The sequence below is a fragment of the Cnephaeus nilssonii genome, assembly GCF_951640355.1.
Source record: "Cnephaeus nilssonii genome assembly, chromosome: 10".
NCBI classification, from domain to species: Eukaryota; Metazoa; Chordata; class Mammalia; order Chiroptera; family Vespertilionidae; genus Cnephaeus; species Cnephaeus nilssonii.
This window is the reverse complement of record NC_137081.1, coordinates 78231715-78247975: the sequence shown is the minus strand read 5'-3', so window position 1 is coordinate 78247975 and position 16261 is coordinate 78231715. Positions and strand designations below refer to the sequence as shown.

General features: G+C 41.4%; 1 protein-coding gene across 5 annotated transcripts in view; it reads right to left on the bottom strand.

The window, feature by feature from the left end:
- Positions 1 to 16261, bottom strand: part of NCKAP5 (NCK associated protein 5) — a 965452-nt gene that overhangs the window by 540301 nt on the left and 408890 nt on the right. Inside the window, exon 1 of one of the 5 annotated variants that reach the window (XM_079782416.1) lies at positions 7923 to 7969. The exons of 3 other annotated variants lie outside the window; for them this stretch is intronic. In XM_079782416.1, coding sequence (XP_079638542.1) covers positions 7923 to 7933 — 11 coding nt within the window. In that variant the 5' untranslated portion in view covers positions 7934 to 7969. Of the gene's footprint in view, positions 1 to 7917; positions 7970 to 16261 lie in introns of those variants that run through there. One more of the 5 variants, XM_079782417.1, reaches the window with a different exon arrangement.

Sequence of the window (16261 nt, the reverse complement as noted above, 5' to 3'; positions counted from 1 at the left end):
ATAGGTAAAGAAAGGATGTGCGGTTTTAGTAGATAATGATGAAACTGCGATTTGTCGCTGAAAACATTCCTGATCACAAAAGCTTTGTGTGTTTTTTTTTCTTTGTTCCTTGGCTAAGTTCTCATGTCTAAAAGACAAAAGAGAAAACAAAACAAAGAAAAAAATGGATTCTGTAGGCACCACATACAAGAAAGGTATAACTGTTGAAAGTCACAATAAAAATAGATTGTCATGGACGGGGATTCCATTAAAGCAGGACAATATATCTGCTTTGGAGAAAGGCTCAATCCATTTTTTAAAAATGTACTGATAGACAAAGTCCAGAGCTGAAACACATTTGTAAGATCAAGGGCAAAATAGCTAACAATAGTCCTGGTTAGTCCAAAAGAAAAGCAAACCCAGCAACAAACTCTCTTGCACATGGAGAATGTCTCTAGTACAGTACAATGAGACTGTTGTAAGTGACACCTTGATAAATTAAAGAAAGAGAAACACTGTCACAAAAAGAAAAGGAAGAAAGGAAGGAAATTCACAAACAGTGCTCACAAAATATGGATAAGAAAGTTTTAAAAGAATACACACATTGATTAAAGGCAAGCAAGAAAAACAAGATAGCAGCTCTATCTAGCTAACCCCCTACTGCACATGCCTATTGTATTGTTTCCTTTGGCACTGGCTGCAGGAGAGCTTCATCCTATGTTTAATAATACTAGTATTTATAAAATAGAAGAAAAACATCCTGATAAGAATATACCTCAATAGGAAAAACTCTCCTTCTATATAATCTGATTGTAGAGATGAAAAAGAAATGCTTTTTTCAAAGTAATAACAATTACAAAGCAACCAGTGAACAAGATAAGCACTTGCAGAAAGAGCCACACTGCATCTATTCACCGGACCAGCTTCTCTGTTATGTGGGTCCAAGAATGGATAACTACTGCTCCCTGGGAAAACCTGCAGCACTGTGACAATCAGCCCATGCCAGTGTACAGCTGGGGGAAGGAACACATCACAGAAAAGAAGAAAGTTTAGAGAGAAACGGAGAAAAGGCTGACAATACAATTCTCTGTAATGCGTCATTCAACATTATATTCATGGACCTATTACATATACTAGTAAGTCAATACAGAAGACACAGGGTTTTGCAAAGTACACACATGCACAGTGGAACTGCCCTCCGAAAGCCATAATGTGTAAAATACTACTTTGGTCCATGATCTAATCAATGCCCATTTCTTGCAAGTAGAGTGTTCAGACCTCTCAGTTAATTCCACATTCTGGCCAGCATTCCCATATTAATATTATTTTGCTACTACTGTACATTAAATTATATTGACCTAAAAAATCAAAATAGAGTGAATATTTTCACAAGTCCAATTTTATAAACAATCAGTTGAATATGAGCATTTCCTATTCATTCATCACTTTATATAATGGGCACACATAACTACATTTAAATGTCAGTAATTTTACTAGTACACACTAAGTGCAATCCGATCAGGTGTTTCAAAGACTATGTTGGCATTTGTCCAGAGTTGGGAAAGAGTAAAAAGATTCATAATACAAATAGCTACTACTTACTGAGCCATTAATATGTGGCAGTTACTGTCCTAAAAGCTCCTGCATGTATTATCTTTCTAACAAAACTCTTCTTTTTATAGATCAAATCTTCCAAATGAATAACTTATACTTTAAACCACTAACTATACTTCTTCTAACCACTTAGAACAAAGGAGATTTCTGTGGAACATAGTTAGCTTTTAGCTTTTAGTGGAATTTTACTCTGCTTTTGAAATATGATCAAACTGAGGATGATTCCAGCATCCCCAGCAGGATCTGTAGCAAGAAGGCCAGCCAGCAAGGCATGCACAGAGCATGCCCAGGGATGGCAGACACTCAGGACCACTCCTCAGAGTTCACAGTAGGGCACTGAGGACAGAGCTCAGAGAAGCACACTCCGACGGGGTGGGAGAAAGGCTGGATTTGCAGAAGTCCAGAATATCATGAAAGGCAGGGTGCTACTATGGGGATTTCAAGGCTGGTGGTCAGCTGAGATTTAAAGTTCAAGGACAGAACTCCAATTTCTGCAAGATGTGATGGCAATGAGATAAGACCCTTAGATAAATGGAAGTGCATGCAGTGATTTCAAGGCCTTCACACAGAATGGAGCAAATCAGCATCAAGAACAATTTGAACACACATCTAGGTGCTTTTAATTTTACTTCTCAATAACTTAGTCATTAAGCAAAATCTATTTGTTCACAATTCTGTTCATACTATAGAACTATTAGTTTTCTGGACTCTGATAGGTCTGTTTTGAAAAGTGGCAGGTCCAGGTCTCTGTAGCATGGATCCTTCAGGAGGAATAAGCTAGCTTTAGGAACATTAATTTGCATTCTTTAACACACTGCTCACCTCCTGCTAAGTCTGTCCTGAGCATAAAAAAGTGTATATTACAGATAAAAGGCATGTGTTAGGTAAACTTCATTCAGGTATGAGTTGCTGCACTATTTACCATGAGCTCAAGGTTAACATATCAACAGTATATGTTAAATAAGGTGTCTTGAAACAGGAACACACACAGAACACACGGTTATATATCGATCACTTGAGGAAAGTGCTGGAGGCTAATTCCAGCAGGTCATAAATGCAAAAAGTTCATCAAAGGTTGATGCACCTTTGGGGCTTCAGCAGGGCTGAATCATATTACCTGCTGCTGGAATAGCTGAAAGCATTTCCCCAAACCTGAAGATCTGCATGCTATTATCTGCTGCCAGACAGCTGAGGGCAGTTCCTCCAACCTGATAATCTGATTGTTTACTAGGCCTTACCTTTAATATGTATATCTGCTTTGCTATAGGGCAAAATCTATACTAATAAAAGGGTAATATGCTAATTAGACTGGGAGACCTTCCAGATGTCCTTCCGTCCTTCTGGACAAAGCCATGGTGGTGGGGTCAAGGCAGAGGTGGTTAGGGGCAATCAGGCCAGGAGGGGAGGGCAGTTGGGAGTTATCAGGCTGGCGGGGGAAGGCAGTTGGGGGCGAGCAGGCCGGCAGTGGGGGGCAGTTGGGGGCGATCAGGCCAGCAGGGGGGGAAGCTGGGGGCGAGCAGGCCAGCGGGGGGGGGGGGGGCAATTGGGGGCGAGCAGGCAAGCAGTGGGGGAAGTTGGGGGTGAGCAGGCCAGCAGGGGGGGGACAGTTGGGGGTGAGCAGGCCAGCAGGGGGGGCAGTTGGGGGAAAGCAGGCTGGCAGCCAGAGTGGATAGGGGCTATCCGGCAGGCAGGCAGGTGAGTGGTTAGGAGCCAGTGGTCCCAGATTGCGAGAGGGATGTCTGAATGCCGGTTTACTAATCTATACTAATTCCAGCACCAGGCCACTAGTATATATGTAAAGTTTTAACTGCAAAATTGTCCTGTTAATAACAAACACAGGGTGCAATGTAAAGCACACAGTAAGAGAAGACCCTCACCAACAAGAAATTCTCCTATTTACTTTAGGAAACATCAGTGCATTGCTTAGGAAAAAAAAAAAGGCTGTATTTTGATTAATTATGACAAATTAATGACACATTCTGATGTTCCTAAGCAGAGTTCTACCATGTGTGGAAAAGGGTAACAACGTAAATCTTTCTTGGTAGAGATAAGACCACTTCAATTCAGATTTCACTAACTCAGAATCAAGAGCCTATGCAGGAATTTTTATAAAAATACTAAAGGCCCGGTGCACAAAATTCGGGCATGGGAGGGGGGGGTCCCTCAGCCTGGCCTGAACCCTCTCGCAATCCGGGACCCCTCGGGGGATGTCCGACTGCCTGTGGAATCGGGCCTAAAACAGCAGTTGGACATTCCTCTTGCAATCTGGAACCGCTGGCTCCTAACTGCTGTCCTGTCTGCCTGCCTCATCGCACCTAACCACTTGCCTGCCTGCCTGATTACCCCTAACCCCTCTGCCTTCCTGTCTGATCACCCCTAACTGCCTCTGCCTTCCTGCCTGATCAACCCCAACCCCTCTGCCTGCCTGCCTGATCGCCCCTAACCCCTCTGCCTTCCTACCTGATCGCCCCTAACCACTCACCTGCCAGCCTGATTGCCCCTAACCACTCGCCTGCCTGCCTTATCGGCCCTAACCACTCTGCAGCCTGCCTGATTGCCCCTAACTGCACACCTTCATGCCTGATTGCCCCAACCCATATCTGCCTCTGCTCCCGTGCCACAGCTTCATCTGGAAGGTCATTCGGCTGTACGGTCTAATTAGCATATTATGCTTTTATTATTATAGTTTAGATGGATAAAAGGATGATAAAGTCATATGAATGGAGGCTAAAGTTTTAGAACACTGTATTAAGACTTTTTTTTAAAGAAAAAGCTTTTCAAGATTTTGAAAGCATCTATTTACATACAACTTATTTTTCTATTCATTCAATATGCATTAATTCCACATGTGTTTATTGAGCTCCACGCTGAGCCAGCCATCAGAGATTCCCAGGGGAGCATAACACAGAACAGCCTTTCTGAAGCTCAGTCAGTGGGTGAGACAGACTGTCAACAAATGCATTGCAAGGTGATAAATACAATTGAAGATGTAACTGCAAAGGAAAAAGAATGTTACTGAAATGAGCCTCCTGCTTTGAAAATAACCCTTAAAAGGGGGTCTGTTGCCACATTAAAATAAGGCTTCTCCAGGGAGCACTTCATCAGCTCAGCTCTAGTTAACAGGAATACTTGAAAAATGATGCAGCTGCAATTCCGTAGGGTGGGAGGGCGACCTCCCTAACTCAGACTCCTTTAAACCAGCACCTCTCACCTTCCCTGTCAATCACTTTTGCCATCCAACCAAAGCTAAGCAGAAGAAAGTAAGGTAGCCGGGAGGAGCAGGTTCCTGCCTGTGGTGTTTCTGGCTGGAAGAGGCATTGGACGGAGAGCGCTTGCTAATGGAAGCTTGTCCTGTGCTCTCATGTGAGAGAACATGGCTTCCATGACCCTCAGGTCAGGTGTCTCATGAAGTGATGGACAGTTTACTCATTTTAGTTTCCCTCTAAGATGTGACACTTTAATATTATCAGCACAGATTTTTATCCCTTTCTCGTTTCCCTCTGCTTTTAATACAGTAGGTATGTGATTGCATGTCCTTTCTCAGGATCTGAATGTTCATCTGTTTGAGGCCATGGAGAGAAGTAGGATTCATTGAGAGAACTCAACCCCCCAGTGGCCATCACAGGAGCCCTGAGAGCCCAGGAGGCTGTGCTGCTGAGCACAGGGCCCGGCTCTGCCTGCTCTGACCAACAGGGCTGCGCTTGCGTGACCAGGACAGTCCATCTCTACTCAGGTTTCTCTCCTTGGTGCCCTCTGCCCTCAGAGTGCCCCCACTCCCGGCACTGGGAGATGCTAGTGGCAACCAGAGAGAAGGCAAAGGCTCAGACATCTGTACGGATCCTGGATGTATGTCACATGACAAAAATTCAATCATGATGTCAAGGATGAGCAGAAAAAGAAAGCAAAGAGGATCAAGAATCCCAATATAAACTGCATTGATATAATTTCCAGTAAACACTCATTCACTCCCGGGACAGATTTAAAACAAAGCTAGCAGCCCCTACTGAGTCTCCTCCAAAGCAAAACATGCTGATTTCCATGTGAACCAGCTCTGTGGTAGCTTATCACCTTCTGTCTTTCTTCCCTGGACACGGCCCCTAAAATCATGCTTGCGGACAGGTAGGGCCGCAGAGCACTGACCGCGGCAGAGACTCGCTCCTTGGTTCTGTTCTTCTCCCAGGCAGCTGTGTGTTTCCAGGTACATCATAACCTCTCTGGTCTCAGTTTGCTCTTACAAAGCAAGAGGAGTGAGTAAAAGAGGAATCCCCTTCCAGATCTCTAAGTCTGTGGACTGTATCTTCTATTTCAGGTTAATAACCAACCCCAACTCCTTCATTAGGTCCTTATATTATGCACAAGTCAATACCATAAAAACTAGTATTAAAATACCATTTTACAGTCAATCATGCTGGATTCCCATAAATAGGAAGTGTTCATACCTGCCAATAAAATCAGCCAAATGCACTTATCAAAATCCATTTAATACATCATGTGCTGGCATCTTCCAAAATGTGTTCACTTATTATGTTTACCAGAAAGAATTTTTAATGAGCAGCCACCTCAAAATTAATTAATGTGTACAGCTCACACTATAAAGTTACAAACTAAATCCCATTATAACTAATACATTTTCGGTGCATAGCTCAAATTGCATAGGATAGTAAAACTCCAGCTAATGGCCTATTTATTTAGAGTAGTATGTGAATCAACACATTTACAGAAGCATGAAACAAATAGTTTTGTTCTTGATGTACAATTTGAATAATATATTCTGTGAAATACTATCCTATGGAATTCTAGCAAATTAAGGAAGCTCATTTGTACTTAATTTCTTCCTGTATATTCTTAACCTTTTCCATTATAGAACTAGACTATGTGAAAATCAAGGTATCTTATTGTATCAGCTAGATTTTGACTTTTCCTCCCTCTCCCCCAATTCTCAAAAAACCAAGGAATTACAGCCCATTAACTGATTTTCTTCAAATCCTACTACTTTTCATTAATACTCTGCTCATATGCTAAATTCCAAAGCATTTTTGAAGGAAACCAAAGCAAGACAAATATAGCTGAAACCATTTGCCAACATTTAAAAAAATCAAAATCAGGTGTAAGTGAAAGAAAATAATTATACATTTTGCTGGCACTTGTTTTATTTTTTAGAACAAATGTTCACACTCACCTAGGGGATGTTTCCATCTGCTTCTCTCATTTTGCTTTCCATGCTTTAGCTTTAATTATTGTGCATAGACAAATAACTAACATCTTACTATCTGAAAACAGATAACCTTGGCCTTATTTTTTCAAATCACACACCACCAAAAATGAAATCAGACTTTCTCAAATCATATTTTAACAATTAATGTTAACTAACTTAGCAGAAAATGAAATCGTTTTACCATTCGTGGGGGGGGGGGGGGGGACGGGGGATACACATTTCACCACCATCGAAAGTATTACTTTAGAGTTGTGCACCTGTAGTTAGAAACTTAGTCATGCAGATGGAAAATCTGTTCTCCTGGAGCCTAAAATACAAAGTTAATGTGTGGATATATTTTGAAAAGGTAAAAAGCAATACCATAGTAAGGTAAAAGCATTGAGCTGATACATGGTAGACAACATTACAATTAGATACCAAGGCATATGCATCTGTGGCTTGGTAAATCCAGCCAGTACTAGTGACATGGGATCACTGATATGACAAGCCTTGACCACACCAAACCCCACTGACAAGCAAAAGCTTCCTTATAACCTCCATACACTATGCTCTCCCCATGCCTCACATCAGAGGCCCCCAAAGTAGCTCCATAACCGATTTATTTTCCATCCAGATGGCCGGCGTCCTGTAGACAGACTTAAAATGCTGACTGTGTCTTGGGCATGCTTATTCAGTGAGTCTTGAAAGCCATTATTCACTAATTTCATGTGGAAATGAAATTTCAGCTTCCCATTGTGTACAAATAACTTGGCCACTGACACCACGTACAAAAAGTGCTTTTTTTGCCAGGCAGGAGTGAACGGCTGGAATGCAAAAGGCTTCCCGCGTGCTCCCTGGCTCGGGCCCAAGCCGGCATATGGCGGTCCCAGCACACACCTCCATATAAAACACTAGGTGAAGGCTGTAAGCCCTCCCTGATAATATGATTTACAAAGCACGCACTGGATGGCGGCTGTTGGCCTCTATTTTCATTTAGGATAGAAGATTAATCTTATTTCAAATATAAGCATTTCATTACAGTTACTCCCTTGCATCCACCCTCCCCACCGTATTGACTGCTAAAATTTGGGTATATCCAGAAATTATCATGCGTTTCTAAGCTCTCTTACTTTACCATGTTCTCATGTAGAAGGTAATCCTCACACAGGCTCCGCTTTCTGTTTCAGGTCTGGGACTAGCAGGCAAAGCAAACTGGCTGCTGGAGAGCAAGCCAAAGAGCTTAGCGAAGCTCCTGCGCGTTGCTGTGGTGCCACATTCCCACGCTGTGCTTATAAACAACTATTGATATTTTCTGGACTTTCATTCCAGAAACTGTTTGCTTTCATATGTCAAAGAACTCTCTTCCCCTTCATCTTCTGGGTTTTATTTCAGAAATGCAGTGCTACTCATAAAAAATCGCATGTAGATATACATTAACGTTTCATCTGCAGCCCGGGAGCTCAGAGCCTTTTACAAACATTATCAAAGTCACTGGTGACTTCCAGGTCCGAAGTCTGACTTTTGGATCTTCCCCAGAAGATTTATTTACATCTTGTTTAAGATATAGTTTGTATTTATAAACACAGGCCTTTATCTAGTACTCGGCAAAGGGTGCAACAAGTCATATCCTGGGACTGGCATTCATTTCCAGCAGAAGTTCCCAGAGACATGAGCTATGCCTGCCTGTGACATCCTTTCTCCTCTCCTTCAGAGGAACTATGGCTTTTTCTCCTCTTCTACTTTTATTTCCCCTGCCAGTGCTCTCTGCTCCTCCCCCATATCTGCAGGGGGCTAAGTGCTCTCCTTCTCTCAGATACCCCAGGAATGTGCCTTTGCCCAATTGGCCTTCCCCAGGCTTGTTCCTAGGCAACTAAACTTCAGGATGAGATGAGTGATATGGATTATAGTGACATTTTGGACATTAAAAATAAACAGAACTCAGTCTCTATTTTGAATTATCCGATTTCTGAAAATAACCAATGCTGTGGGAATCGATTTGGTGTTTTTTTGTGTTTTTTTTTTTTCTAAACCAGTGGTCGCCAACCTTTTGAACTTCACAGACCACCAGTTGTCCGTGGACCACCGGTTGCCGACCGCTGCTCTAAACAATAAAAGTAACTGATTGTGTATTCAGAAAAAATCAACTCTGACTTGTTCCTGGAATCGCAGTGTACTATAAAGAAAGGGGGAAGGCTCTGTGCCCCACCCCAAACATAAATGTGCTTTAAAAATAAGAAACTAGCATGGAGGTGACATCCTGAGACAAACAGTGGGGACTCCAGAATTTCTAGAAGGGGCTTCAAAGGAGCAACCTGGTTGGGGCGAGAAGGCGGGGAATTTGTCTTGAAGCTGTATTCACTGACCAGCTCACACCTCTGAATTGGACTGTGGGATGACGGGTGGCCGAGGGGGTGTCTGGATTGGGTGGCTAAGGAGATGCCTCTGTAACCATTTCAATGCAAACGTTGGCATACTCCTGGAAATAACACAGCTAGTGCATCAATATCAGTCTGCTATTACCTTCTTAGAAGTTAGCTTTGATCTATCAGCTTTAAAAGAAATACAAATGATTGGAAAAACATTTTTGAAGAACAATAAAGACACTAAAGAAATCACACCATTTTAAATGGAGAGACACATCAACATTAAAGCAAGTGAATGTGGATTCCTCCTCCTCCTCTTGTACTTTGCAGGCTATTACTGGGAAGGATTTTTAATAGACGGCCTGCAGTGATCGCCAACCTTTCGGACCTCACGGCCACCAGTAGCCCGCAGATCAACAGTTGACAGCCTCTGGGATACAGCACTTTGTCCGTAAGGTCAGATCAGCATTGGCACAAATAAATGTAAGGTGACTAAAACATTAGAGTCTATGATATAACTCAATGTATAGTTTGTGTACCAAAATAAAAAAGCTAGGTCATAATAATATTTGTTTTACATTTTAAGCATATATTTGGGGGGTGAGGGACCTTATTATAATGAAAGTGAAAAGCCATCACTTTTAGGGTCCTTCGGTAAATTGTTCTTCATACTCATCTTTAAAAAGTCAGGAGCAGTGCAGCCTGATTCTTCTATAATTTCAGTGCAGCCCCTGTTTTTTGAATCACAAGGTGAAATTTTCATTGGTAGGGAGCTGCTCCAGAGAGCTGCACCTGCAGGGACCCTCTCCTTCCAGGCTTCTGTGAACAGGAAGGCAGCTCTGGCCAGCCTAGGTTTTGTGACGAGATTCTCAGAACAAAGCAAGTGCGCTTCTAACAGACGCCAGGTTGAAGCATTTTATAGCATTTCATCTTTGGAATAACTAGGCTCCCGAAAAATACTAGGCTCAGTAGCTACCATAAAGCAGTACCGGTAGCACGGGGGAAATGCTGGGACAGCATTTTCTTTTGATCCAGCCCAGTAGCTATGGAAACTATCTCTTAAAGGCCATTTGGTCCTCTTCCCTGCAAACCATATAAAATAAACTATTTCTTACCCTCACGATTCCATGGCTTCATTTTTCAACACTTTCAACTTATCTACGCCCTCTCTCGCTTCAGCTCAGGTATTTACAGGCTGAAGCTATCATATTTGATTGATACCATGGATTTAAATTAGAAAACCCACGAAGGCGTTTCTAAATAAGGCTGCAAGGAGTCATAATGCCCCAACAACAAGGAGTAAACATTTGTTAAATCTGCTTGATATGCTCCAAGAAATACAACGTTTGCTTCTTACATTGCTCTGTTTCTCCGGTTCTCTGAAGTGAGAACGAATATAAATTCCCACCACTTGTAATGTCACCGGCCGTGTGTTTTCTTTTCTGTGGCTGCACATACACCATGGCTGATTTCAGGGTCAAGATTTTCCTTCTATTTAAGATTTTTCTTTTGTGGTTCTGTCACTAGGAAAATAATAAATAAGCTAAAAAGCAAAACAAGTCTATGGTCCGACCTTTTTATCTATAAAACTTTTAATCATAATCTATTCAAAGTGAAATCTATTTCTAGATATGTTCACTCTAATTTTTTGAGGTTTATAATTTTATATCCTTAATGATATTTCCCTTTTTCATTGAGTACATGACTTGATAAAGATAGAAATCCTTTGTGCTTGTGTTCCTACTCTGAATATCACTTTAACTCATCCTTACTGTTTCTTATTTTCCTCAGTCATATCCCCTCAGAATCTATTGCTCTGTATACAATCTTCCATTACCAACAACCCCGATTTTGAAATTTGCAAGATCAAAATAGAGTAACTATAACCTTACAACATGCATGGATTTCTCTCACTGACTTTTTCATCAACATCTCTCTCTTTAACCTCCAATCACGCTCATAAAATTTATCCATGGCCTATTTGTAGAATCCTATTGTGTGCACAGTTGGCATGACACTTAAAAATTAAAGGCTATGATACCCAAGGTAACACATTGAAGAAAAGAAAGAGGTAAGCCTTCGAGTGGGAAAATATATTTGCAATACCTATATCTAATCCAGGATTTGAGTCCCGAATATATATAGAACTACTACAAATTAATAAAAGAAACTAACCCATTGCAAAAATGGGCAAATGATGACATGAACAGACAGTATCACAAAAGAAAATATCTAAATAGTAAATAAACATATGAAAAGGGGCTCAACTTCATTGGTCATCAAGGAAATGCAAATAAAACCAACATTCAACCCTGCTGCTACCCATCTAAGAGGCTAAGATAAAAGAGAAAGGAACATAATAAGTGCAGGTTGGCAGAGAAGGGAAGAACGTGAGGTCTCAGACGCTACTGGTGGGGGTGTAAGTTGGTACAACCATTTTGGTAAACTGTTTCACAGCATCTACTACAGCTGAACATATGTATATGCAAGAGCCAATTATTCCATTCTTACTAGTAGGAATACAATCAATAGAATTATTAACAATGGTCATTAAAAATACATATAGGAGTGTCCACAGCAACATTCCAGGAAAGCCACAAACCAGGACATACCCACATGGCCATCAGCAGTTGACTACAGATAAACTGTGATGCATGCAGTTAACAGAATCCTGCACAATACCTGGATAACTGATTTAAAACTACTTTGTACTCTAAAGGCAAATGTAAATACAACATTGAGTGAAAGAAATCTGAAAAAACAAAAAGTAAATTTTGAATGACTCCATTTGTATAAAGTTCAAATATGGGAACACCAATATATGGCTATAGAAATCAGGGTAATATTTACCCTTAACTGAAAGTGAGTATAAGGTAGATTCCTGGCTTCATTTCCTTGACTGGTTATATGGGTGTTTTCACTTAGTGAAAAATCAATTCACTAACACCTTTTTTTTTATCCTGTTAGATACTTTATTTTTTTAAGTTTATCTTTATTGTGTTTTTTTGTTTGTTTGTTTGTTTGTTTGTTTTTAAATATATTTTATTGATTTTTTACAGAGAGGAAGAGAGAGGGATAGAGAGTTAGAAACATCGATGAGAGAGAAACATCCATCAGCTGCCTCTTGCTCACCCCCTACTGGGGATGTGCCCGCAACCAAGGTACATGCCCTTGACCGGAATGGAACCTGGGACCCTTGAGTCTGCAGGCCGACGCTCTATCCACTGAGCCAAACCGGTTTCGGCTTATCTTTATTGTTGAAAGTATTGCCGATGTCTTCTTTTTTTCTCCAATGACCCCCTTCACTCATACCCACAATTCACTAACATTTTTGACTTGTAAGTTTTCTGTGTATATGCTGCACTTCAAAAAAAGGTTTTAAAAAATTGTAAAGCACCATTTTAAACAAACATATGTAATTTTTAAAGTCAGAGCACCGAGAGGAAAGCATGAGACTTTCAATGAACAATGCCTGACAACTAGTTTTGATCAGCACATGTTCATCAAGTTCCTATACTTGTGGCCAATATTTTGGGAATGATGGAAAAATTTATCAACATAGAAAAATGTCCCCTGCTCTTCAGGAGTTTATAACTCAGAGAAAAAGGAAGCCTAGTATTTAATTTTATCAAAGAAAAAAGGAGAGAATGACAGCAGAGACTAAATTATATAATATTGGGGCCACCGACTCTACTCCCCAGCCGCTGTGCTATAGGGAGTGAGGACTGAATGCGTCTGGAGAGGCCTGTGGAAGAGGTGGATGTGAGCATGGAATTTGTAGTCCAAGGGGAGAGCAATGAGAATGGTTCCAGAGAGGGAAAATGCTGGGGAGTGGTAAAGAGACTAAACTTCCCAGGGGAGGGAGGTATCGAGGAGCCACTAGGCCAAGAAAACACTACATACCACACTGTATTCTACTAGAAAATTAGAATAATGGCTTGTTTAAAAAGATGTATTTACTCATTCAAATGCATTACTTATAATTTTATAAATACTTTTCTAAATTGTGGGTTGTGATATATTACTGAAAAGTAAAAAATCATTTTTCTGCAACCATTTTGCTGCAAACAATATTCCTTAAAACAGAATGCCACAGTGCACTACAAGAACAAGCACATGCATATACAACTGATCCTGCAGCCAATTGTCAGGAACAGTGAGTGAGACACCGTGGAGCAGGTGATATGAGGGATATATTCAATGGCTGACTCATCAAGCTTTCCTTCATTTCATTTTGGGCTACAGCATTGTTTTATAAAACTTTTGTTTTCACAGTGTGTGTGTGTGTGTGTGTGTGTGTGTGTGTGTGTGTGTACTGTGCAGGTCCACTAATACACACAGATTTTTTTCAATAAACATCTAGAGTGCTGTAAATGCATTTCCCTTACTTATGATTTCTCTAATATTTTCTTTTCTCTAGCTAACTTTACTGTAAGAATACAGTATATAACACATATAATATAGAAAATATGTGTTAATAGACTTTATATATTATTGAAAAGGCTCCCCAGTCAACAGTGGACTATTAGTAGTTTTGGGGGAGTCTAAAGAAATACTTTGCCAAAGGCCAGAACCCCTAACTCCTATAATGTCCAAGAGCCAACTAAATATGTGCACTGTTAAAATATAAAATATACTTCTTACTGTGGTTTGCAGTTTAAAAAAAGTTGTAAAAACACTCCTATAGAGATGGAGCTCTTTAGAATGCATTTGGACAAGGAACAGCTTGAATGTGTGTCAGAGAAGGATAAATGATGAGGAGATACACAGTAAGCGAATGAGCAGCCTGGTGGTGTTGAGTCTGGAGTGAGTCTAGAGTAAAAGCCTAAAGACATTCAGACCTGCCCAGTTCCAGGTCCTGCTTAAGCCTTAGGGTTATTTACTCCTCCCTGAAAGTCCTGTACTACAGGGGCTCCGCAGTCCAGCACCCCTTTCAATAACATTATGTGAGGCTGGAATTTAACCATTTCCTACATCTAATTCTTCCCACCTGATCTACCCAACAAATGTTCAGACCTTGTGAATAGAACCATTTATTTATTTTTAAAAAGTAAATATTAATCTTTAATATCCCACATAAACAAAGAGCTCTTTGGGGTCCTTTTATTTTTTTTCCAGAGTAAAAGGATCATGAGAAGAGTAAGTGAGATAAGTGCCCATGATGTTATATGTTTTTAAACCACTCACTGTGGTTTATCCCCAGCCATCATGGGTCCATTGTGTGATGTGTGGTGACCATGAGTGATGACTTAGCAGGCATCTCTGCCAACGAAGAGTGCCATATTGGCAATTACCTCATATTCAACACCATTGGCAAGAGAGCCCTTTGCAGAGGTTAGGCTGGCCAGGCACATTGTCACCAATACAGAGGCGGCTGTGAAAGTGGTCAACTGGCAGGGTTCCTCTGATGTTCTCCAAGAGATTCATCCTCTTAAGGAACTAAATCATCCCAACATCACCAAGTTGTTTGAAGTCATTATCACCAAGGACCAAGTGTATCTCTTCATGCAACACACGGGTGAAGGAACCTTATTTGACTACTTCGAGAACTGTGGCCCCATGACAGAGAAGGAAGCCCAAGCCCTGTTCCCACAATTGCTATCAGGGGTACATTACTATCACCAGAGACCTAGATCCAGAGAACATCCATTTAGATGGTGAGATGAATGTTAAATTAGCAGACTTTGGCTTCAGTAGGGTATTTACAGAAGAGAAACTGACCACCTTCTGTGGCACTGCCCCCTATGTGGCCCCAGAGTTGTTCCTGTTGGAACCCTATGAAGGCTCGAAGGTGGAGGTTTGGAGCAAGGGGGTTGTGCTCTATGGTGACAGGGCAACTGACACTGTGGGGAAGAATTTTGAAGAACTCACTGAGTACATTTTGAATGGGTTCTTCTTTATACCATACTTACTATCTCTACAATGACAAAAAACTGTTATGAAAATTAATAACCCTTGACCCAGCCACAGACCAACCCTGGAAGATATCATGAGAGACTGCTGGGTCAACATTGGCCAATCAGAGGAACTGAGGCCATATATGGAGCCACCCTGGGGTGACTTAGACCCACAGGTAGCTCAAATAATGAAGAATATGGGATATGAGCAGCATGAGATACAGGAGTCACTCACAGGAAAAACATATAACATCATGGGCACTTATCTCATATTAGATAGTGTTGTGGAGCAAACGTGAGTGAATGACCACTGGAGTCCAGACCAAATTAAAATTTAGGGAGCCTTTATTAGCCGGCTGGCCGGCCAGCCAGCCAGCCGGCAACTGCTCTGCCTTTCTCCACGCAGGGAGTCCAGAGAGCAGCCCCGACCCTTTGTGCAGGACCACTTTTAAGCACATTAACCACATCCTGTTTTTGCAGAACAAGCAACCCAAGATAAAACAGTTTTTCCCGAGCAACGTCAGAGTCATGCCATTGACGACCATGTTATTCACAGGGTCATCCTGTTCTTCAGAAAGCTGACAGTGTTCTATGAAAGAAGGCCTACGTGCTGGGAAGGGGCCATGAGACCCTATCTCAAGGCCTGGCCTGGTGTCAGCATTGACAACTCTATCTGGGGCATAGTCCACGGCCTCAGTAGTGCTAAAAAATTCCCACTCTCTAACAATAGCAAGAAAACCCTGCCCTCCCCTGACCCCAGCATCAGTATTTCCCCAACCCAGGGGGATCAGGCATCAGGGCAGAGACCCTGGGAATTCCACCACTCAGCCTGGAGTCAAATGTGCCCACTCCCCCAGGCAGTGTGCAAGAGAGGATGACCATTCACCCAGCCAGCCTAGAAGGGAGAACAACCATTCACCAGCCAGCGAATCAGAACCATTTAAATCCCATGTACTAATGCAGGTAAGGTTTTTGTATTTGTAAACTGTGTTCCATTTGGAACACACAATATGGACAGCCCTGCCTGAGAAGGGTAAAATACCTGGCAATTTGGGGCATGACTGGGAGTTGTCCTCTCTTTAAGTTATCTTGATAGTTATGTTTCTATATCATTTTCACTATACAAATCTAGTTGCAGCGAGGCTAATGGCTGTTTTATGATAGTGCCATTAATGATGTTGATATAAAAACTGTGACAAATGTTAAAAATAATT